Genomic DNA, 25,853 nt, shown 5'->3' on the forward strand with positions numbered 1-25,853 from the left:
ACCTAATTGTCTTCATGTGATGTGGCAGGTGAAAGGTAATCCTGCCAGAAGGCAGCCCTGCTGGGGCTGCGTGACATAACAGAACCTGCTTGTTTGACAAAAAAAGCCAACAATTAAGAGAGAATAATAAGACATGGAGCATGAGGGAATAAAGGTAGAGAGGGTGGAGTTTGTGTTTTGTGGTGTGGGGAGTAATCATTATGTTTGTGCCAAGATGCTTTCAACAGAGAGTCTCAGAGATTTGCCTCATCATCTGAGACAACGCCCGTAATGTTAACAGATAATGTACTGAGCATCTGTATGCAAGGGTGTTAGTCTCTTTATTCTCTATTTATATTATGAGTCACCAAGAAATATGTGTTTGATGTGGATTTCTGAACCTTCAGTACATCATGTGCAGCTCCAATCTTGTATGCTGTGATTGGTATATTTTCATGCACAAGCCTTTAGAACATTATTTTTATAAACGTATCATAGTAACATCAGGAAAAACATTGTGTTCCTTGTTGTGTTCCTTGTCAAGTGCCATGAAAATTGGACCCTTCTCCTCAGGTTTTTAATGGATCAGCACAACATGTGTACTGATCTGATGGTTCCCAGTCCTTAGATTTCATTGACTTTGCACCATTGTGAGGTTTTAAGAGAATTTTTTTTGGCACATATTGGATGGACTGTCAAGAAATCGGGCACAAAATTAGGTTAAAAGAAATGAACAGATCAGTGTTTTGCATATTCCCAAACTCTCCTGGTTTTGCCAGATGATGCATTGACGCTGACAGAAGTAGTGTGACAGGCTGTTTACTGCTTCAACCCAAAAACTCACCTGTTTATTTACAGTCAGTTGCTTCTCCATTTGCTGTTAAGATGAGTTTTCTTTCACCTGAGTCTCCTGAAAATTCACCCGAGGGCCTGGTGAAACTAGCTGCTCAGCTCGCTGCTCATTCCACAGTCGCAGCAGTTAAAGTCCTGTTAAAACTTGTTCAGATGATTCTGCAGTGCTGCTGAGTTCAGTGTCTCTCAGCAAGAACATGAACTGAAGAAAACAGATGAGCTCGGATTAACTGAGTAATTGAAGAATTGTATGGATGTAGAATAAAACACTTGAAGTGGTCCAAGTAGAATATGAATCAGTGCTTATTACAATCAATTATCTTTTATGTAGAAGATGTGAAAGTATGACAAAATGAATAAATCACCAGGTAAACTTTAGTAAGTTCATTTGCCTCTTAGACATTTGGCGTTTTAACCTTTTGCTAAGGTGAAGACAACCTGTTTCATTTTTATTAGGCTGCATTACATTATGAACTGGTCCAGATAATATTTGTAAGAGTTTGTGAACAAACAAAATCAGATTTTTCCAAATCAGATCTGGGCCAGTTGCATCTGATTTGTATCTGCCTTCTAACTATGTGGCCGCTGTCTGCAGGGTGAAATCTCAAACTTTTGTTCACACACATATTGACTAAATACATCATTCAGTGTTGGAACCTCACAGGCTTGTACAAATAAACTCAGAGAAGAGCATGAACAGCAAAGGAGGTCTGTGGAGAGGATGTTCCACATTTGATGGGCATTTATGGAGAATGTTCTAATAAAGTAAAAGTGGATGAAACATATTGTAACTGAATCATTTCTAATGAAATTTGGTTGACTATTGCAGAAATGACATTGTTGCTCTTCTTATATGCATGTGGGTCATATTTCAGTTAAACCTGGACACGTGTGAGAGTTTACTGCTGTTCACATAAGACCTGAATATATCACCACCAGATCCAGAAATTTGGAAGTGAGCAGTAAAGCCTTTAAAGGGAATGTAATCACGCAATCTCATGATTTCCACTGAGCTGAGGCCCAATCAGCCAGAATAAGTGACACCTGTGTGAGTGAGCCAGAGCTTGAACTTGTGAACTACTGTGAAACGATAAAAATTCAGTCAAACTGCTGATCCCTCAGGTTTATCAGATAAATGATGGCATGCAGGAGGTTGCAGGGGTCAAGCATGATTGTCAGAGTAAATTCAAAGAAAGATAATGTCTTGTCAGCTTCCCCAAACATTGATTGGTTAGGTAGGGTTTCCTCTGCAAGGGCCTGGAGGCAGAGCAAAGAGTCGTCAGAGAAAATTCACATCACCTGGTTTGACTGCAGCACATAAGACTGTCAGCCGAACAGCTTCTTGTAATTTCCACTGGGCTCCATCTGTTTGGGGTCTAGGTTGTTTGGTGTGTTTTGTTTAGTTTAGTATCTCCTTTTAGTTGGAAATGAACCTTTTTTTTTATTTTCCCCATGCAGTATCTTTCATTTAACTTACATGAACATATGAATTTAATCAAACTTTTTTTTTTCGCTCTCTCTCTCTCTCAAACTGCTGGAAAGTGTCACTCCTCACATTCTGATACTGAGAGTCTTTATTTCAGTCAACAGCAGTCAGATAAGCTTGAAAATGCATGTGTGAGGAATGAAATTCAATGATAATCAGATGTAGCTTTGGTGGCATGGTGGTGCTGTAGTTAGCACCTCAAAGCAAAAATGTTTTGAAACCCTTTTTAACATGGGGGCTTTTCTCTGTGACATGTTTCGCTCTGTGTCAGTGGGTTTTAAAACATGCAGATTGGGGTTACATTAACTGGTGGCTCTAAATATCTCATAGGTGTCTATTTCCTGAAAAATTATGCACCACAAAAGCACACATCAGGATTTTTCTTGATCCAGCTTAAGTATTCCCCCTTTTCTTTTTTTAACTAGCAGAGCACACTGTAGATGATGGTTTCAAACACTAAATGACAGCAAATTTACGGTTTCAGTCTCTAATGGATAGAAACATAAAAATATTTAATCATTTTTGGAAACCTCTTAACTGATCTCTCATGTATTAATGCTAAACCTGTAGCAGCATGTCATGGTTAATAAAAAAAACGTAAGTACATTAATGGCAACATGATTGGACTTAAATTCTTTGTATAGCTTGATCAGGCCTCTGTGAGGTTATTAAGTTCACAACTGGAACAACAAGCTCTCACTATTCATCTCAGTCAAAGTGCATTCAAGGTAACAATCCCATTACTTTAATCCTTGGCCGGACTGGTATCACTGTGCATAGGCGTTGTTTTAACCGCTTATATTAATAACAACTGCCTGCACATCATGCCATGCCCAGATGACACGTGAAGATGAAAAAGATGTAAAGGGAAACCAGCCAACACAGTTGTCAAAACAACCCACAGTGCCTGCAAACTGTGACTTGTCACTCAGACATGCAGAGATCAGCCCTATTGTTTACCTGGATCTATGGGTTGGCAAAGTGCTGCTTGGATAAGACCAACCAAACCCACAAAACATATATAATATTATGGAGTACAAAGAATTGTCTGTATTGCACATGGAAGCACCAAAGCAACCTGCAAGATCCTAGTCTTGTCTCTTTACACTGGCTGCATGTTACCATGCAGCCAGACAAGTTTATGTTCCTAGAGAACAGCCCTGTCCTTCATCACCACAGGTTTTTTTTTTTTCTCAAGTGAATTGTCATCTGTACAAATGTCATCTGATGTCTGATATGTGAGATTCATATCAGTCAGACAACCAGAAGAAAAGTGAGTTTCTATACAAACACAGCTTCCTCTCATTGTCTGTACATTGTCTGTGTACTTTTCTGCCCTGTGAGACGGAAACTGTAATTAGCATGGGAAATAAAATATTCTTGTGAATGGTCCTGAACAAGCAGGCCAACTTGTACATCATTTGAAAATGCATTTTTTAAAGAGTTAAGCACAGCATCAATGTATTTAGACTGAAACAGTTATAAAAATACATTTTAGTTAATTAATGGCAAAATGGATTGTTGGTTAACAAACACTGTATTTCTCAGAGTAATAGCAATACACACACATTGTTGAAAACTCTTTTATTGAACTCAATGATTTACACTTTTAAGGGATAATAAAATTTCCTATAAATCTTGATACATTTCTTAAATATCAGAAAACGTGGCTTTACAAATTCATATTTTACCTGAGTGATCATATTTTCACATTTTTATTTTAAGTATCAAAATCCTGTGACAGTTATGTGGACATCCAGTTTAACAGTATACACAGGAACTGTTGATGGCAAATTCAGCATGACTTTTCATAGTTATCTTCAGCAAGTCCGCACTTACACGCATTTACGTAACATGTGACAGCACGGCTTCGAGTCGGATTTTATTATTCCAAGAAAGTGATGCTCTAAGTGCAGTGTCAGTGCTTAGAAACCATGAAAGTCATATTTGCATTGACTTTACTGCTTCATTCTGTCAGTGAATGAACGGTGGTTTTGAAATCCGGCTGGGCCGCTGTGGGTGCAATCTGTTATAAAGTTCACTGAGACCAACTGAGTTTGTGGGTTGTAGAGGTTGTGGAGTTGAAGAGAGTTGTCAGTACCAAGTGCACAAGCGCAGTTGGCCGTTGCAATAAAACTAGATTTGTCTGCCAATAGAAATGATATATTTCTGCTCACTCATTGTTTCTGTAAGTATTTTGTTTTCTCGTGAAATCGTATCAACCCGGCTCTCAAACCATTTTCTATAAAACTGACAGGTAAATTACAGACAAACAAACTTGTCAAATCTAGTTAAGCCTGAAGTCACTTGCATAGCAGTGATCCTCTGTGTGGGAGTTAACACATTCAACTATTCAGACAGGTTTTGAGGCCAAAGAGACACCGACAATTAGGATGGCAGTGAACTGGTTTGATTTGTGAAACTGGAACATGCAAAAATAAAATAATTACATTAAAAAAATAAAACAACTTAAAGATCAGTGTGCAGGTGACCTGTGGCCTCAGCAGAGTGTTGATATGCAAACTGCCAAATCACATAAGGAAGCAAAGTTTTCCTTTGTGTGTGTTGCATTTATATGCTGTGTGTCTGTCTCCATCTGTTTGGATGTAATGACTGGCGCTATGTGTGTTAATGATTGACCTGATCATGACTACATGAGGCTAATAAACCAATTTAGAGCAAATGGCAAAGTTTCTTTTGGATTCAACACACATACACACACACACACACACACACACAATTTTTATGATTTTGTTCATGCACCTAAGTCATTTTTTTTAATAACCTACTTTGATCTCAGTGTTCTGTTTGGACTGCAAATGAAGGATCTTGTGTAAACTTAGTTTTGTCTTGTTAACAGAAGGTGCTCCATAGTTTAAATGAGCTAATTATTGACTCAGGCAGATGTTTATACCTGGAACCTCAGCTGACCCTGCCTCCTACCTGAGCTGGATGTTTTGCCACTTCTGTCCTCTCTTGTGGGATTCCTCCATCCTCTGTTACATTGTGCCCCCTTGTGGCAGACAGCTTAATTTACAAGAGTAGGGCAAAAGACTACACTGATTAACACATTTCTCACTGTAGCTCATGTGACCCACTAGGTCTAAGGATATGTATCATCATTGTAATACATAATCTTGACTCTAAAAGTTGTCTTACAGTTAACAGGAACTCATTAACAATGCATTGATATGATCTTTATTGGACTTTTGAACTCCTATATATCCTACCGCTGAATTCTGAATAGAACCATCATCCAAACGTAAGAAACAACACAGACACACCAGGTATTAAATTGCACCAAAAACATTTTTTATTCTATAAAAGAAGAAGAAAGGGAGGGGGAAATAATCACAACTGTACAGGGAGAAACCGACTTTTAAACACCATGAGTCACAGTATCAAAAGCTCACGTTTTCCTCACTGATCTTTACACATTTGTTCTGTACAAATACAAAAGAAGAGAAAATTATTAATATTATTAATATTTGTATTATTATAATAACTGCATTGCACTGAGTAAATATAGTACTGGCCCATAAGTTACTGCATTCAATAGAAAATACCTAAAATTTGTGATTTGCAGAGCAAGTGATTTGTGGTGAGCAGAGGCACTCGCACACAGATGGACAGTCAGTGACGTCACCCTCAGACATGAACTCTATTCTGTTAAGGTCTCAGCAGGGACAAAACTCTTTAAAGGTCTGTTATAGATGAACATTCCTGCTTTATACATGAACAGAAGATTAAGAAGAATACGGAGGAAAACAAGCTTTCACAAACTGCAACAAAAACAACAGGAAGCAGGAAAAATCACAAACACATGCATTAGTTTTCTGGCAAAAACTCCAAGACCAGCAAAACGACTGTGTGGGTCAGCAGGTTTTTGAGGTGCAATAAATGAGTATTGGCAGGGTGACAGTGGGGGGTTTAGTGTGTGTGTCTGTTCGTAAAGTGTGATCTGTGAATTGAATGATCATAGAGATTGATGTGGATTTAAGATCAATTTACTTTGTTTTTGTTTCTCCAAATAAAAAGATTTAATTTATTTCTAGTGGTATCCAGCCATGCAGACAAGTTAGTTTAATATTTGCAGGTTTTGTGATATCTGCCTCTATCATAGCACAGTAAAGGTGTTTATTTTTTTTAATTCAAAGACCACCTGCTATCACGTGACCCAAGTTCCATATGCAGGTCACATGACAACTGAACCATCTCCATAGCAAGTGAATAAAAAACATGCACTGGAAATGCTAACAAGAGGACCTTGACTTCAGTTATGTGGATTGGATAGGAAAATAGTTTTTATATATCACAAACAAAATTCCCTTTACCTGCATTCAGAGATGCAGACTAATGCAGCTCAAACCTTATACATATCTGTTTACCACTAGAGGTGATTCAGTGTCTGAATTTCCATTGTGACATCATATATTTACTGTCTCCTTTTTATTTGGGAGCAAACTTTGCTGAAATTACATATTGGCAAACTGATTTTCTATGGGCAGCTATATGTTGTTTGTGTGACTTAGATAGAAGAAAGTGTATGAAGTTGGATATGTTTGCACCTATAGTAACTTTTCTATTGACCTCTAGTAAGTCAGTCTGGGGAGTCTAAAACCAGCAACCAACTCATTGTCCAAACACCTAAAATGACACCAAAAACAAAGGAAAAAAAATTGAATATATCTACGTTTTCTGACCCAAACCAACATGGTAAATCCCACATTTCACAGACTTTCACTGTTGAGTGGTGTTTTAAATCAGGTCTATTGCAGAAAGACCCAACTGTATTGTAAAGAAACAGTTGCCTAATTAATCAATTTCTCTGTGGAGTTTGTTTTTTTTTTTTTTCCTCAGGTCACTAATGTCAGGGGAACTCCACTTTCTCATACACCGTGACATGCTCACCAACATCAATATAAGAAAACAAGAAGGCTACTCTCCATGCAACACAAATGTGCACAACACAAGTGGGACCATTTTTTTTAAGAAACTACAAAACAAATGTATTATTAGATTTGAAAAAAAAAAATGAACACATGATAAAACACATTTCATCAAACCAACTGAAGAAAGAAAAAAAAATGTTTTTCACATTTTCTAGTCAGTGTTAAAAATAGAAATTCACCCGTTACATTTACTCTGCACATTTTGATTATATACATTTATGTACATGGATTTCTCTTAATTATTTGTCATTTTGCTTAATGTCTTTATCAACAGTTTACAAAAGAAAGAAAATTGCAATCAAATGCATATACTCTTCTAAAAAGATGTGCTTAGTAATGTTTTTGTTGTTTGTTTTTTTTTTTTAGTTGAAGTAGAAGGGAAAGATGTTAACAGAAACTGGAACATTGCATTGCTCTGCACTACAAAAACACAACATCCCTCCGAAACTAGTGACTGAATTTAGCTCAGATTCTTCATAAAGTTTTTCTTTTAAAAAAAAACATTTCGAAATCCCAAACCAGAGTCAGTGACTTGGTAAGAGGGATGTTGTTTGTTTTTTTTTTGTGTTTTTTTTTTTTTTTGCAGTGTGCAGACCAAGTAACAATCTGCCCTGTTCATGGCATGCACTCAGCTTACAGAAAGCGTGCATATCCATCTCAGTTATGAAAAGTCAGATGTTTAATGTTTTGCTCTCACCTACTTGTTTGTGAAATGACAACGACTCTGAATGGCTAGGAATAGTATCGCCATGTGATTTCTTTCCGTTTTTTTTTTGGTTTTTTTTTGTTGTCTGTAAAGGGGACAGGTCAGGATTATAAAAAAGTGTGTTACAGTGATCACATACTCAGCACCGCACTTATGACATCACAACACAGGTTTGTGTGGGTTCCTGTCAGTTTGATGGCCTCAGTCCACAGTCTCAAGCGTTTCTGAAAGCAGCTTCTGAGGCTTTGTTCAGTGATCGACAGCACAGGTTTCTACACATCCTGACCTCCCTTTTAAGGTTTGTGTTGCTATGTGAGCTGCATGTCAGCAGGACAACTACCAGCTAGTGCTCTATTACTGAGTTCAGAACAGCGCTTGGAGCGAGGTCTGCGTTATGTTGCATAATCAAGTTTAGCCCAAGATCAGGTGCTGAAAAACAGCCCACTTAAGACATGGACACTGTGGGTTTGAGGGCAGGGTCATGGGGGTCAATTCTGTCTCAAATGCCACAATGCCTAAATCTATTCACAGATGAATGATTTGAAAAATGTGCTGATTAGATTTAGAGTTCTGCACAGTTTGAATATAGCAGCAGGGTTAGGTTGGAAAGGATTTAGGGAAACTTTGAGGAAGAAGAGGCAATAAAAAAGCTAATCTGTTTTATTTATAAGCAGTTAAGTTTTTGAGAGATAAGATTAAGTTCTATAACAAAAACAAACTCAGTTGAAGGAGAATTGACCCCCACCCTGGTAGAAATCTTAGCGAGGAGAGAGTTTCCCCATAGTTTAAACCCCAGGTTCTGCAGACAGCCTGAGCGCCTGGTTTCTCCCAGAACCACTGAAAGACGTCCTGGTCACTGGGACTTTTCAGCCATGTTGGCTCCACTGTTTTAATGGTCCATGGATTTTGTCATAAATTCAGAGCAAATTGTTTTTACTTTGTTGCAGCATGGTGGCTTGAAGTGGCTGATGACAGCTCTTGCTGCTGTTTCAAAGTCATTTTGTTGAAAGTTTAAATGGCATCAAATGTGAGAATTTTTTTCAAAATTAGGACCAAATTTTGCAAAATCCAATAATGTAGATGTGAACTACATGATTCTAATTCTTTCCCTAACTTTATAGGACAAGTGATTTTTTAAATTTTTTTACAAACTTTCACGAACTCCAAAAGCTTTAAATCTTCTTGCTTTGAAGGAAACGTGCCCTATTTATATTTTGTGTCACAAAAGTAGAAATAGTAAGTAATCCAGCACGTTCCCTGCAACTACCTACTATACAAAGTAGAACCCTGTAAAAAACAAAACGGGCTTGCATCATCGTCCGATTACATTGCAGTTCAGTCTCCCTATAAAAAACAGGAATACCTAAAAGCTTCTACATGCTTTTATCACTGCAAGAACAATGGAAAAAAACAAGCCAACAGTGCAAATATCTGGTTGTCAGAGACAATGTTATGGTACTTCCAAAAAACAGAGTCGTCGTCGGTCTTTGGCCAAATGTCGTCTGTCAGTGGTTCTGGTTTCACCCTTACAGATTGACTTCGGTTATTAAGGCTCGACGGGCAAGAGGTAAAAGAACAAGTGCCCGGAACACACTCGTAAAAATCTTAAATTCTTATGTGTTTGTCTCAAAATATGCACACACCCCACCATCAGACACGCACGCAAAAAACACACACTCAGAAAAGCTCCCCAATTCCCTGCGTTTTGCTTGTAATCTCGAACTCTTTGTGTCTCCTCTGTCATTTTCACAGCCTCAGAACACAACAAAAGGATCTGAAGTTTTTTTTTTTTTTCTTTAAAAAAAGGGTGCCATTCTGTTACGAGTGCCAGTCTTGTAGAGAAGAAAAGAAAAAGAACTGAAGGCCTTATTTAAAAAACAAAAACAACAGCAACAAGAATGCATGAAAAGCAAATACTGTTATTGACGAAGAAACAGAAAGGTGTGTGCGCAACTGATAGAACACGTGAACCACAATAATGTGATTGATACAATGAAAACAAATCTTTAGAAAGTTCACAGTCTTGTAGCTCCATGTACCAGGGGAAAGGGGTCAGTTTGGGAATGGGAAGAGGACACCAGGTGGAAAAAAAAAGGGGGGGGAACAGGACAAAATAAACTACTTTTAGATCTTAGCCTCAGACACCTACGAGGAAATATGTATGTGATGTCTCTTCAGCTGCTGTGAAAAAGCTTGTTAACACAGAAACAGACTCACACGATGATATACACAGAGTTGGGAAGCGAATACTTTAGCCCAAAGGTCTGATTTGGTTCTTTTAGCCCCTTTTTCCTGGAAGATTAGACAAATCTGCAAAGTTAGGTTAGAAGCTGCATTTGCTTAGAGCTGGGACTTATTTTGGAACAGGAATGATGGCTCAGAGAGGGGCTGGTATTGAACTGCAATACTTTATTTGGTACCAACTCAAAAATGTCCATAGTACTGACCAAGTATGATTTCAAGTATGGAAAGTTGGCATCAAATGTCTTGTCAGATTTGTAGTCTTGTTTACCTATTTCCAGACACATTAATGAGGGTAAAGTGAAGTTCATGGATTCCTGATAAGTTCCTTGCAAAAGGGGCTTTTTAAGTCATTTGTGAAAGTCGCCTTTGCTCCCCAAAATCCATCGAATCTGGTTTATCATTGACATAACTTCCCAACTCCAAATTTGCAGGGACTGTAAAAAGTGTACAAAAGAAAAGAGCAGCTGGAGAGACATCCATTTTATGATTCCTCTGTTAGTTGACAAATAGTACACACATTCCTCCTCTTATCCTTTCCTCTTCATCCTTTCCTTTGAATGGATGGATGCATGTGATGGATGGATGAATGGATGGATGGATGGATGAATGGATGGATGGATGGATGGATGTCCCTGCTGTTGGATGTCCTTCAGTCCATCCTTCTCTTCCTGACAAAGATATGTACTATGTGACAGGTGGGGCTGAGCTGGAGGAGGATGGTAGGGGGAGGGGGTTTTGAAGAGCAAGGGGTGGACGGTGGTGATGATTATGAATTAGGGATCCTGTAATTTCCACAGTTCATACACACATCAATATGCTCATATACATTCCTGATGTTCCTGCAGGTTTAGGATGAAGAGGAGCCGGGAGGTACAGTGTCTTTGTTTATCTGCTGATGGGGCTTAAAATCCTGATAGTGGGGTCAGCACAGCTGAGGAGGAAAATAGGAAGTAGGAGTTCAAGTGAGGTGGGGGCACTGGTACAAGATGTGCTGTGAGGGATTTTGAGACATCAGAGGGTAAGAGGTTAGTTTGTTGGGGAGGTGTGGGCACTGGGGAAGGAGGGAGGTCAGAGTTCACATCATGACATGGCGGCGGCGGTGCAGGGAAAGGTGGTCAGACCGGGAGAAGGAGCGATCGCACTCGGTGCAGCGGAAAGGTTTGATTCCTGTGTGCTTGCGGAAGTGTCGGGTAAGCTCATCAGAACGGGCGAAGCGCCAGGTGCAGCCCTCCCAGGTACAGTGGTAGGGTTTCTCTCCTGGAGGGAGGCAGGAGACAAGGAGACGAGTTAGTGGGAGAGAAAAGGATGTGAGGAAGCAGCAGAAGAAAAGGAAAAACAAGAAGCTTGGAAAAATGGTGGAAAGAAAAATGTTTTTTTCTTACTATATTTTCTATATTTACTATATATCTCATCTCAGGAAAACTGTTTGCCTCTGCTCCTTTAACATGTATTTCTTCACTCATTAATATTAGCATTGGATAATAACTAATTTGATTTTATTTGGTACAGTCAGTTTATTGGATACTTTCAGGATTTTTGGAATGAGTTAAACTGCAACCTTACTGCAAAGATTATTATGTTCAGTGTACAGTGATGGAGTTTGATATTTTTTGGATGAACTACTCCTTTAAACCTGAACAGACCCAGGTTGGATGGATTTTGTTGTGTTGGTGTTTGCTTTGCTCAGGTCTCACCTGTGTGTATCCTCCTGTGGGCTTTTAAGTGAGAACTTTTGGTGTAAACTTTTTTACAACCCTCATAGTCACACATGTGGATTCTCCGCCTCTTGATGTCCGGAGAATCTGGATCAACGGGCTCCAAGTCCACAACGGACCTGAGAAAAGAACGGGAGCGAGTGTTGTTGATCACTGGTTAAGAAACGTCAGAGAATGATAACTTTCTGGGAGATGGTCCAGTTTCCCCAAAAACGATTCAACTGAACTTTAAATAATATTTCCAGATACATTATGTTGACTTTATAAAAACACTATCCATGTGAGAAAACTGACCATGACTCAAAAGTTGAAAATGGCCACCAGGGGGCATCAGAGAGTCATGCTGTTTTCAGTACAGCTGCACAAAAGCTTCCACTTGAGCATTAGTGTATCGCTCTCTCTCTCTCTTTGCTTTCCTTATATCTTCTCTCCCTTCCATGTTTTTTATTCCATCATCACTTCACCAACAAAAGACAAAATCTGAGTAAACCCACTGAGTCTTTTGTCTTGGTCTGTCTCCCCCCTTTTCCTTTTTTCACTCAGATGTCAAAGAAACATCATCTGTACAGTGAAAAAAAAAAAAAAAACAACATTCTCCCTTGCCATTTTACAAGGAGGTGTGACGGCAAACTGCATTACGTAACCTTGTTTATATCCCAGTACTGGGACAGCCCTGCCCAGCAACACACACACATAAGCAGACATGCACACAAACACAACCACACAAATAAATCCTTCTTGAAAACACACACACACACAAAAACAACACAAACACACTTGTTTAGTTTTTTTCTCTTAAACATTCTCTGTTTCATACTTCTCTCTTTCTCACTCACACACACACAGACACACACACAGCAGATTACAGCACTAACCTAACCGTCTATATATCCACACCCTGAATTTCTGTTACTCTCAAGCAGCCTCACCCACTGGGTGTGGCTGGAGCGCCAACTCACACACACATGCAAACAAACACAAGTAAACATTTAGTTGCGATGGTTAAGGTGAGGGCAAGGGACTAGGGAATGTGTTATGTCGAATGTCCACACTTTCCTCTGGAGCATCAAATGGATGAAGTGTATAGAGAGCACACACAGACACACACACACACACACACACATACAAATTATAGACATGCATACACTTGTCTCCCTAATACAACCAGGGTGTCTCCAGTGTGGTGCTCTGTACAGAGAGAGTCATATAAGGTTATATAAGTGTCCAGTCATGGTAGCACTGCAGTAATGTAATTAGTCTAGAGGCTGCAAGCAAAAGAGGTGGTCCACACAAAGACTGCATTTTCCACAAACCCTACTGTGCATCAGTGTCTCTCTCCCAAGCACTGCCAACTTGTATCATGGACTTTACGCCCAGACAACATCACGCACAGTTTAAGTTATTTAGGCTCCTGTTAATTCTGTTGCTGTCTACAACCCACTAAACATTTGCCTCCTCTGCAGCTACAGGAAACTGACCTGCATCAGCTACATGCTAATGCATATGATGGTAGAGGACAATATCCAAACAAAAGAGAGCTGCACTAGTGGTTCGGATCACACTATACCTAACACATGTCTGCTCTATCCCAAGTATCACCCCAAAGAGCAAAAACCTAGTTCTAATTATCTGACGCACAACTGGACATAAAAAATGTCAAAAAGTGTTGAAGAGGTCCATGTGTTCCAGCGTGTTGTGTGTTTTTTTGTTTTGTTTTTTTTCTCAAGCACTGCACCAATTTGTGTTAGTGTTTTATTTTTGTACTTAACTCAGACAAGTGTGGGAAAATTTTGGCTTTCCATTGGCTGGTCAGTGTGGTTTACATTGTGTGTGCTTGTGTAGCAATGGCTCACCCTGCATCGATGCTCTGGGCGCTGAGGGAGGCTGATCCAGACTCCGTACCACTCTCTGCATCACTGTCACTCTGATACTCCACCGGAGACGTCGAACCTGGCTTAATACGAACTGCAGTGAGGGCAGGACAAGGGAATGGTGATATAAGGGGAGACATAAAGAGGGAAATGAGAGACATAAAACAGAAACAGTGGTGCCAATAGGAAGGAAAGGATGGCAATTTAGACAGAGTGAAGGTGGGATGGAAAGAAAGAGAAAAGATGACAAAGGGCATGAAGCCAAATGACAGAAATAAATCAGTGAATGAAATTAGGAAATGGAAGAAGCAGAACAGAAATAAGTGAGAGCAGAAAATTAGGATATGGGGGATTGGAAACACAAGAGAACAGTAGGTGGTTAATAACTTTTTAACACTGGTGCCTGAATTCCAGCAACTTAGCAAGACAAAGACTTGCTGCAAGAGTGTGTGTGTGTGTGTGTGTGTGTGTGTGTGTGTGTGTGTGTGTGTGTGTGTGTGTGTTTAGTTAGGTGTGGTCTGCTAGCCTGCAGACTTAATTGATCAAATTTGTGGCTGGATTTCTCTGCACGTCTCCTCTCCTCCCCAGCTTTCTCAAAATTTCCCCAATTTTAACTTTTAAAACAAGCATCTTATCCAAGTCTTTCTTTCACTTTCCCTCAATTCAATAACCTTTTACAATGTCAAAGCAGGAGGAAGGAGATGTGAACAGATGTTAATGAAAAATATTCCTCAGAACTCACAGACAATGCTAATTAGCAATTAAATGAAAGACAAATCTCTCGAGGCTATCAGAAGTCTCTGCTGGTTGTCCTCAGGTTTAGGAAAGCTGTTATAAATTCTAACACCTTCACCAAGGAGGATAGTCATTTTTAAGTTGTGGTCTTGCTTTTGAATTCTTGAGTGCCGAAAATAACGGTGCACAGGATATTTTCCATGGAATGCTAAGCAGTTTAATTCATTTAAATTCTCAGCTACTATGCGGAGGAAACACAGCCGGATCACACAGCGTTATATGTTGCAATGATCAACATATGCTATGATCAATAGGTTTTTTTTGTTGTTGTTTTTTTCTTTTTTTATCAGCAGTTTTAGGGGAAACACATTCCCCCTCGCCCTGTGTCGGTCAGTGTCTCCATCATCACTCCTTGTTTTCACTAAAGTCATAGTTTGTGGACTTTGTATTCTCCTGCTTATAAGAAACAATCTTACCAAAGTGGACGAGAGCAAACAGAGAACAATTCGTGCATCAAAATCAGTTTGTGATAATTAGTTAGTTGATCTGAAAACATAACAAAAGAAAACAAAAGTGCCCCCTCCCCTGCTCTATCTGCAGGAATGTGGCAGCCATACTGCTCAAAGTCCACCCAGCCTGGAGAGAGAGAGAGGAGAGGAGGAGGGGTGGGGCGGTTGGAAGGGTGACGCAAGGAATTTGGGTGGAGTATCTTTATGTGTGTGTGTGTGTGTGTGTCTGTGTATGTGTGTATATGTGTTGGTGTGGGGAGGGTCACACACCAAAAGAAGTGCTCTTTGTCTCTGGAGACAATTAAGCCGCCCCCGCCCCTCCACCATTGCTGCCTTCCTTTTTTCAAAGACGTGACGACCCATCTCCTCTTCTTCCGACCCCAGCACCCTCTCCTCCTCAGCCTTCCTCACCCCTGCAGCATTTCTAGCTCCCTGCCACCCCCCCACCTCAATTTCACCCACCCAGTCTCGCTCTCCTCTCCCATCTGCATCTACCTATCCAAGCCTTCTTTCTCTTTTTCCTCCTACACAACACCACAGCACATGAACAGCGAACGTCAGCGGCTCGTTCTCTTTGCAGGTACAGGAAAAAGAACAGCAAGTATCAAAGTTCCCATCTTGTTCTCTTTCTCCCTCACTCACTCCTCTCGTCTGCCTCATGTCTTCACTCTTTGTTTCTGTTGCTGTGTGTTACAGCACTCCTGGCTGTGAAATGCAGCAGCAAAACAGAATTTAAATATGAGCTACAAGAACAGGCAGCTCCACAATTGACAGCTTCACCGTCAGCATCCACCCGGCCGCACTCTAAAATACTTTAAATAAACCACTGGCTTGTTGACAGTGTGTTGTTTGTCTTTCTTTAGATGGACTTCAGTAGAGCAGTGTTGTTATCACAGGCAAAAGGAATGACCGTCAAACCTGCACACTGGACTAATACTTTTAAATAGCCACTTAACGCCAGTTGGAAATCTTATTATTGTTGACCTTAAGCAAGTTCAGGGCGTGTCATCATACTCTAAGATCACTGTTAGGTGTGGTGACGGGTACCACACAGTGAAGCATGCTGCTTTTCAGCCTATTATTAAGTTATCCTTCAGTGCCAAAAGATTACTGTCACCAGTTACTGACGTTTACAGTAACTCAAACAGGCAAAGTTACCAAACGTGGCTTGGAAGGCAACATTACATGGAAACTTGATTAACATGATGGAATTGCTTGTGACTGTACTAATCGAACAGGGATGGCAATCTTAAGTCTAAAATGTTTTTTTTTTTCTACATCTACTCACGACTTAAATGCAACATCTTCTTGTGCTTGTCTTTGGAGATTTTTGCATGTAGCACGTATTGAACGCTTGTTTTTCAGTCAGACAGTTTGCATCTTCAGGTCGGTCTCTGTGCTGCAGATTCTTGTAGAAGTCGAGGCCGTGCACATTTGGACTGAAAACCAAGGTGAACTAAATTTACTGAGGGACTTTACTGCAGTTTGTGAAAGGGGTGGAGTTGTGTTTTGCCAGCTTGCCTGAGCAAACGTCAAGCTTCCCCTTGTGTTTACTCAGGGATGGATTACACTCCCTGTAACCTCTCCATTCACTGTTGTTTAATCAATTGACCGGATCGCTTAACGTGTTTAAGGTGCTCCTGACTTCCAGCTGACACGATGACAGCAGCACAAACTCTGATTTCAGGGGGTGGTTTGATATAAAAAAACTCCACTTCTGTCTCATTGGTTCTTAACTATTGATCACCATTGCAGAATATTTGAGGAGCAGAACATGGCCAAGTACAGGCTTAGGTACAATTAAATTTTTTTTAAAAATCAACCAAGTTCCTAGATAATATCTTGATTTTTGATAAGTGAGCTGTTGAAATGCTGAATTACAAGCAGAAACATTTTACTACAACATATGAAACATTTCTCTCCCTGAGTTTCCACAATTTAATGGGACCATAAATCATCTGGCACATATGGAGAGCATCCAGAATGACAGAAGCAGGCAGGCAGACAGACAGCAAGTCCGTTCGTCTACTCCTAACCACAAACACACACCACCTCCCTCGAGAGACACACTGTACTCCGCTGAGGCTGTGAACTACCCATAAATGACAGTATGAGCAAGAGTGACAGAACCATGGATGAACAATGGGAGGTGTGACAGTCACAGACAAAAAAATTCACTAAGGAGAGAAGAGTTCTAGTAAGCTGATGCCATCTCAGACTGCCTTCCTTTGTCTAACTGATGTTATTTTGCAAAATTTTAACCAAGCGCTCATCCTGCTGCAATGTACATGGCATTACAGGAAGAAAAGTGCTAGTTGAGGCTGTATGATTATCACTGGTCATATTTGCCTGTTGATACCCATTTGATGCATATGAGAGGCACCAAGCTGCAGCATTTCAACAAAACATCTTTATCATGATATATGATATATATAGTTACAGTCACGTCCTGCTATTAGTTTATTTATTTGAAGAGCCTATCTCCCATGCTATGATTTGCCAGAAGCTGTATTGTTTTAATATTATCTTTAAAAGCTGGAAGTGTGTGTCCTCTCTTGACAAGAGAAGAAGTCAAGGCACAGTAGACAAGAGAGAACAAGTTTGAAAATAGGACAGTGGCCTAATCTGCCACAGTATATGACTCACTGTTTGCTGGTGTGTAGATTTATATAGAAACTAACGGAGGAGGCTGTTATGACATGTGGCACACTGTCAGCATGGTTTGAACTCTGCAGTAGTTGTAGGAACAGTAATGTTTGCCTCTTAAGTTTTAGAGTGTGATGTTTAGATCTTTAAAAACACACACACACACACACACACACACACAGAAAATGTCTAACACAAACATGATGTCAGACTGAATAATGAATTGGAAACCAAATGGCAAGTCAGTGACATTATCCTGACATGCTCTCATTGAGCATGTTAGCTAGTGAGGTCTGCCAGCTGTTGTTGGCATGTTAGTATATTAAAATTAATCTCATACTACAGTGGATGTGAATAGTTTCATTATTTTAAAGGACATGACTTGATGAACTGAAGTAGTAGAAGAGTAATAATATAGTATCTTCCTGGAGGTTTTCATTTAACCACTCACCAGATCCTTCTGAACGCCCGTCGCTGCCTATGAGCGGAACTGTAATGGCTGCTGTGGCCACGCCGTCAGTAGGCATGGTGTAGACAACAGGCAGTGACTGCACCACCACAGGTATGGTCTGCAGCTGGCCCACCTTGCTGGGCATGCTGACCGAAGGGATTGTATGTATGACATGGAGGATCTGTTGTCCTCCAGCACCCTGCGTGGCTAAGATGGAGCCTGGAGAGAGCACCTGGGTGAAAAGAAGTTTAACAGGTCACTCTAATTCTGCTGTGCACAATGTTCTACAGCTTCATTTTAACAATGGAGGAGGTAAGAGTTTATAGTTACCATGGAGCCTATCGATTGCACCGCAGAGGGGACTGGTGTAGCCGGCATGCTGGGTTGGGTCACTGCACTGCTGGGTGCAGGGTTGACTGTGGTGCTCATTGTGGAGGCAGGGAGCGAAGAGGAGCGGGGTTTGTTAAGAGACAGATCAACGGGTTCAGTCTGGTCCTCAGCGGGGCATGGCTGTGGTGACGAGGGCTCAGTCTTGCAAAGTGGTGACTCTGTCTTCACCTTCAGGTCTGTGGGCTGTGGACAGTTGGCACCCGCCTGCTAGAGAGGACATGGGGGTAAAGTTAAAGTTAATGGACATATAAAGACTGCAACTTTAGCCCCAAGATATATATTGATAAATAGTATTAAAAAACCATCTATATGGCATTTACGTCATTGTTGTTCTATTAATTGAGGCAGGTTTTTGACTCTTGCAAATGACACATCATCCTCAACTTAATTTGAGTTTTTATTCTGAAAGGATAATTTTACTGACAAACAAAAATCTTGCTCATTTGCTGTGTAAAAAGTCAGCAAGAGTCAAGGAATAAATGGTTTCATTAGATTTCTTATGTTTATGAAACACAGGCAGAGGAAATACAACAGTCATTTAAACTATTGTTTTGTCTGCTACAAGCCATGCTAGAAAAAACATTCATCAGGATAAATCAGTTCTTTTTCAGCTGGGTTGATGTGAAGATGAAATCAGAAACTACAGCTAACTAACTTCTTAGAATCATCAGACAAACCAAAATAATGTTTCACAAATTAAGCTGAAATAACAAGAACTAAAGGCTTTAACATCAACCTATAACATTTAAATTCTCCGTGAGACTCTTATGTTTCTCCGTTAAGGAATATTGAGGGTAACATTACAGGAAAACTATGAATTGGGAATTTACAATGGAGAATATTACTTATGAAACCAGCTAAACTCTACACATTCTGCTCATCTTTCAAATGTCTAATACTATGTTGACATGAAGTTTTCTTTGAAGAACTGCTTCAACCTGGAGTGATGCTTTTCTATAACTTGCATCAGGCATTTTCATACTACGCCCTCCTCAGAGGAATGGAGCTCCCCATTCGCCTCTACAACCACTCAGGGCTCAGCTGTCATGTAGCTCGGAAGCACAGGGAACAATGGCTGCAGTGTGGGACACTGGAGGGGAGGTGGAGCAGAAAAAGAGTGAGAGACACAGAAAGGAGGGCTGGATGGGTATAGAGACAGACTGGTACTGACTGAGAGAGTAAAAAAAAAAAAAAAGAAAAAGAAAAGCGATCGAGGAACAGGAGGAATGGAGTGAGAGCATAGCTGGCTCTGGGTGAGGACCAGAGGGTGGAGACTACACTACAGCCTTTAGTCGGTCACACAGTTCAGCGGAAGCCTGGGCTGTGTGACGGCAGATGAAGACGCAAATATAAAGATCGGTAAACTACCTCCTGCAGCCCACAGCCAGGAGCATATTGGTGGTCTTACGTCCCCTTTTTTCTGTGTTAAACTTGGAAATTAACGCAGTCTGCAAAACCTGTGCCAAACTTGGATGAAGTAAGAAAGAATTAAACAAGCTCCATAATAGCTCTATGATAAGCAAATAGGGAAAAAAAGAAAAAGAAAACACCAGGGAGTAGAGATGAGGAAGAAAAATGCAAGGACAAAAAAGAGAGATCTGCAAAGAAGAGGAAGGGGTTGTGATGGAAGTATGGAAAGATATCATCAAATAAAAAACCCAAAAAAAAATCTGTGAAAGAAGTGAGGGAGTGGGTGAGGCTGACGAGAGAGAAAGAGACGAGAGGGAAAGAGTGGGTGGGAAAGGCCTACAGTTGCCATGGAAACTGGGAGCTATCAGCTGACTCCATGTTTTCCACTCATTCCCCACCCACCATCAACACCCTTCCCTTTCCCTCCCAGTCTGTTCATCTTTCCATCACTTCATCCCGACCTCCTCTGGCCTTCTTTTCTTTCTCTCACTCTCTCTATCATGGCGACACCCCTTTTCACCTTTCTCTCCCACACCTCCGCCTCTCCATCCAGCACCTTTCGCTCTTTACATCAGCCACACCCTTGTTTCTTCCCACCTCACCCTCTCATCCCTCGTTGGCTCCATTTCCACCCACTCACTCTCGGATTTCTCTGTTCTCCTCTATTCATGTCTGTCTTTTCCCCTCCCCTCTCCCCTCCTCTCCTCTTTTCACAGTTGCTCAGATTAAACCCACAACCCTTTAAAAAATCCCCAAAAGAAAAGACTGAAAGTCCAATAGAAAAGAGAAAAGAAATGGAAAAACCTCACAGGACTCCTGCAAGCTCCTCTGATCTCAGAGCCAGCCTGAGGAAGAAAAAATGAGAGAAGATAGACAGAGAAACCTTCAGATATGAGGACAGAGTGATTAGTTTAAAAGTGAGGATGTGTAGCAGGAGGAGAAAAAAAACTTGTCTTCCCACTTTTCATGCTGAACCACAGATGCTAATTTTGGGGCGAAAGAAGGAGACATCCAGCTCAGTATTAGAAGGAGGCTTTTCCCCCCCTAATCGCTTTCACAAGTGAAGCGATTATATGAAAATAAAGTTATGATGGACCAAAGCACATTTTGTAATTAACGCTGGTCACAAGACAATGTACTAAAAGAATTTAGAAACAGAAAGATTTGAATATCAATTACTCTGCAAGTTAAAAGTCTGAGAGCACACAAAAAAGCATACAAGACCAGACAGAAGAAAAGCTTTGGAGATGATTCGATGTCAAGCACAGGTGTTTTAAGCTGAAAAGAAAATAGGTGTTAAAAAGACAAGAAAGATAGATAAGGAAAAACTGTGTAAAGTTAAGATTGAAAGCAATATAACCTCAGAAATATTTCTTTTAATTAAGAAACTTCTTCAGGTACTTTAACACAATACAGCACTCAGCTCAATAGCTTGGCAATGTTTCCTCACCAGCCTTGATTTACATATCAACACACAGACCCACTGTCTCTGTGTTGTCTCTCTGTTCACATAAAGGCAAGAAACTGAACTTTGCATGTCAAACTTCCACTTGCTCTCAAATAAAACGTGTTTACATTTATTTATTTGAAACAGTCACAACAATGACCAGGGCCAGTAGACAGTTCACCTTAAACATTAAAGTCAACATTGTCTGTATGCAACAAAATTTAAAAACCCTGGCTGAGTTGCAGCTCGCCAGATTACTCCATTCTCCCCCTTGTACTTCTCAGTTCAACTGCTCCTCCATAAAATGGGTCACCCAGTCCTCGCTTTGCAATTAATTCATGTGATCTCTAACGTGAATGGAAGTGGGTAGCAGCTGTGACTGCAGTGGCGTGAAAGCCAGGCAGAAGGAAAGATGTAATATCTCCAGAGGACTTTAATTGTGTTGTATTCACACTAGGTCTCATAAGGATGAAGTAATGAGTGAATTACGATAACAATACATTGTCCTCGTATGGTCCAGTATGTACGACTACAGCAGGATAATACTGTATGTGAGCGGAGAATAAGGCTTTTGTAATTTCATCATTATTATTTCTCCTTCCTGTTTCCTCTCAGTTTGGTCCCATCCAAAGCACCACTGCCACAAACCGAACCCAATGAGTGTCTCTGGGTAAATTATATGACATGTGCCAGTTTAACAAAGGGTTATAAGGAAACACTAAATATGTCAATGCCGACAGGCTGAATGAAAACCAGATAATCAGCAGCCACATAACTTATTGATGACACTGTAGAGGGCAAGTGGGGCCAACAGCAACAGCTCCTATACCAAATTCCCATTAAGTAATGACATTTTAATGACAGTGTTTCTGTTTACTCTGTTATGACCCACACCCTAAGAGACTTCCTTAAAGCAGACTGCTAGTAATAATCTCACTTTTTTGTAAGGTGGCAGATGTTCAATGTACACCATCTGTTCTCCAACCCAAGTACATGAAAAAAAAAAAAATCGACCAATTTTTACACAATGTTGTTATAAGCTCACCAGTGTCCCTAAATATTAAACAAGGATGTCAAAAATTAGACAGGTAGATCTATTTCACAAAGCAAGTCTTGGGTGGCTCCTTTCATCATATGAACTTTTCCAACAAACTGCTGATAAAATGGATTACTTATTACTTTAGCCGCACAAACCGCAGTAACCAAGTTCTGGTTTTGGTTTCTGTGCCATACTTTTCACTAAGGAACTCAGCAGTTTTTCTTACTATAATTCTGTTACTCAAATAACGCACTGTCACAGTCTTGTGTGGTTAAAAATAAAATAAAAAATGTAGGATTTAATTGGGATGGATTCCACTGAATCCTAATAAGCGTGTCTTCAAGGGAAGATGGAGGAAGAAAAGGACATGTTTGGGTATAATGAGAACAGATAAGGGATAGAGAGGGTGAAAAAGAGTTGAAGGGAAGGGCACCTTTGGTATTGATTTGCCTGTAATGTCTATGTGTCAGTCTCATACACTGTGCTGAATTTATGCTGCATTTAAGTATATCCTCCTTATGCCTGTGTACGCCTGAGTAGGTGGAGTGTGAAGGCAGATATGGACGATATAATAAAGACAGAGAGCAAAAACAACAGCTGGGGGAGATATTAACTCCAGCACACACTGCCCCACCCAGCACACCCACACACACACACACACACATATGCAGCTCCACCCCACACAACCTGACCCACCCAAAGAAAGAAGCACCAACTGCCCCCACCCAACGTTAAAGAGTAAGGCTATTCCTCTCTATTCCTCTCGCTGACTCCCTGTGCTTCACCCACCTGTTAGCAGGCTGATCCTAGCACAGCTCACTGCGTCTGTTAGCCAGCCTTTATGTTGACTCTCCTAATGTTACCTAATAGGAGTTGCCAGTGTTGATTTCCTGGGTGCTTAGTAACTTGTTCGTCCCAAACGTCTCGAACGTTTATGGTGGATCTTATTTCAACCCACAAAACAAGCAAAATATTCATAAAGCTTTAATCAGTTTTTGTAAAGAAATTATAGAATAACCCCAAATAGTCAAATATAAGTATTCTTCTAATAGCTGTCGTTCCTCATTGGAACATGTATTTCTAAATAGTGACACACACAATAGTGTAAGTCAAAAATTCCTTAATTCCTCTTTATGTACGTTTTCTTGTTTTATGCCCTGCAGAGTAACAGTTTTGCTAGAGAAGAAAAGAAACAGTTCCTCAACAACCTACAGCTGGGTTGATAGTTTTGGCCACCCTTCATGTCAATTATGAATACATTTTTCTAAAAGGCTAAACAGCTGGACAGATGGGAATGTAGAAGAAGGACCTCTGAAACAAACCAATTTGGATGCTGTTATTGTTCACATTTGGTTTTACTTCCAAAGAAGTACTTTACATAACTAGGTTATACTGGACTTCTTTTTAAAACATTGTGTTGCAATTCCCTGTCCACAAAAGTCCATCTAGCTGTGTCTCTGCTCTCTGTTTCTATACTCAAGATTTTAAATAGTGTCACCAGAGTTGACAGAAGGAAGACAATAAAGACGTAATAAAATTATTTCTTAACCTGCTGTATGGTTCCTTTATCAGTTTCCATCAGTTAGTTTCAACCCTATAAGAATGTGCCTGAACATGCTGCATCCAGCTGTGGAAAGCGTAAGTGGGCAGAGGGTTGACAATAGTTCACCGGTCGGAGCAGATTAACAGCTTGTGGCTTGTCGCTCCAGTCCCTGATTGATGCTTAGAATCACTCCTACATCAACAATATATGTAGAAATTCCTGTAGAACACCTCTTTAAGGTCAGACCAGTAATCCAAGCATGCCATCCTTTTATGTCACTGGAGTGTTACAATCAGTTTCACCTTACTCCCTCCCTTGAATATAAATGTCATACACCACAGGCAGGTTCTCAGTGCCCTGTGAATCAAACACCATCACTGACAATATTCAGTGACCACAAAAGGCTGCTGAAGGTGGAGAAACATAAACCCGTCAGAAGGAACAAAAAACAGTGTTGATAAGTCTGCGGACTCATCCATTATTTCAGAATCATTGTTCACATGAATCAATGGAAAGCCACAAACACCTTGGCTCAGTCATCCTGGCAGTGAGACTTTAAACACCAGTAATGCTCATTACAATGACAGCGTCAACACCTAGGCCTCGTCGGCTTAACTCGGGGAAACAGTCTGTTTGTGTTGGATCCAGGTACATTTATCCCACCATACTGGAACTTTTTTACACTTGATTGAATAACATCCTACTTTTAGAGCTGAACAGGCAGAATGACCTGTTAACATGAAGATTTTCTCTGCTGATGTTAAGTGATGGGATGGAAAGTAATGATGAGAGTAAAAACTGCGCACCACAGCAGACGTGCTCTAGTACTTGGTCACTTTCCAGTAATTATCTCAAAATGAATATGTCCATTTCAGATAGAACAATGGACCTTTAAAGCTACTTTAAAGGTCCTTTACTAAAAAATTATATGTTCCAAGGTAAAAAATGTCTGTGGTCTTTGTTGTTTTCCTACCTGTCTCTGTACTAAATACGCTCTCACTTGAACATTAACACTTGAAAAAGCAGCAGAATAATAAGACAGTGCCTCATGATCCACACATCTTACCTAACTGGACATACTAAAAGCAGCCTTCATCAAAAGTGTTTATCTGATATCTAGCAGCCTCAGAAAACCTTTTCCACACATACCTTTCCCACAACAAAATTAGAGGATGATTTGCCTGACATATTTTCTAAGTTTCCAAAAATGACAGTGTGACCAGCTGCTTGATGCAGAAAACTCTCACGACTAAAACACAACAATATTTAACTATGGACGTGAAGAATACTGGCAGCCAAACACTACAGCAATCTCTGAACATCAGTCAATCTGCTTAATTAACTAGATCTCAATAAATATACACCCAAAACAGCTGTATCCGTTTCCTGTATCAGTCAGAGTGGGTCTTTTTACTTCCTGGAGGCTCCAATGCCAACAATGACATCATCATCCTGCACCAGCAGAGAAAACTGCATCTGTCCAATATCTGCAATGCATTTGCCACCTCTCTCACTCTCTGCATCCCAAAACCGTGAATGTGAACCTCTTTGAATGGACTGAATGCTCTAACACAGACACTCAAATACATACTGACTAGCACTCATGCTTGCAAAGCCCTCCTGGCAAAAGCACAGTAAATAGGCCTCTAACCTCTCATGTCTCATGCTCTCACACACACACACACACACACACATACATGTGGACACACACATACACCCAAATACACAGGGAGCGATAGAGTCTGTGTACATGTGTGCATGTGTGGCCTGTCTTTGTGCATGATTGCTCTTGTTTGCTGGAGGACAACTGACTTGTTTATGTGCATGCATCAGTGACACACACACACATGCACAGAAAGCTGTGTGTGTGTGAGCTAG

At 40.4% G+C, this 25,853-nt stretch overlaps 1 protein-coding gene across 2 annotated transcripts in view; it reads right to left on the reverse strand.

The window, feature by feature from the left end:
* Positions 1–5,607: 5,607 nt before the first annotated feature.
* klf8 (Kruppel like factor 8) overlaps positions 5,608–25,853 on the reverse strand; it is a 57,967-nt gene continuing 37,721 nt past the window's right edge. The window contains exons 3-7 of one of the 2 annotated variants that reach the window (XM_026329073.1): positions 18,477–18,740; positions 18,147–18,378; positions 13,788–13,899; positions 11,914–12,053; positions 5,608–11,476 (exon numbers count right to left, since the gene is read on the reverse strand). In XM_026329073.1, the coding sequence (XP_026184858.1) occupies positions 11,295–11,476; positions 11,914–12,053; positions 13,788–13,899; positions 18,147–18,378; positions 18,477–18,740 (930 nt within the window). In that variant the 3' untranslated portion in view covers positions 5,608–11,294. Of the gene's footprint in view, positions 11,477–11,913; positions 12,054–13,787; positions 13,900–18,146; positions 18,379–18,476; positions 18,744–25,853 lie in introns of both variants that reach the window. The other variant, XM_026329072.1, reaches the window with a different exon arrangement.

The sequence above is a fragment of the Mastacembelus armatus genome, chromosome 14 (genome assembly GCF_900324485.2).
Source record: "Mastacembelus armatus chromosome 14, fMasArm1.2, whole genome shotgun sequence".
In the NCBI taxonomy this organism is placed as follows: domain Eukaryota; kingdom Metazoa; phylum Chordata; class Actinopteri; order Synbranchiformes; family Mastacembelidae; genus Mastacembelus; species Mastacembelus armatus.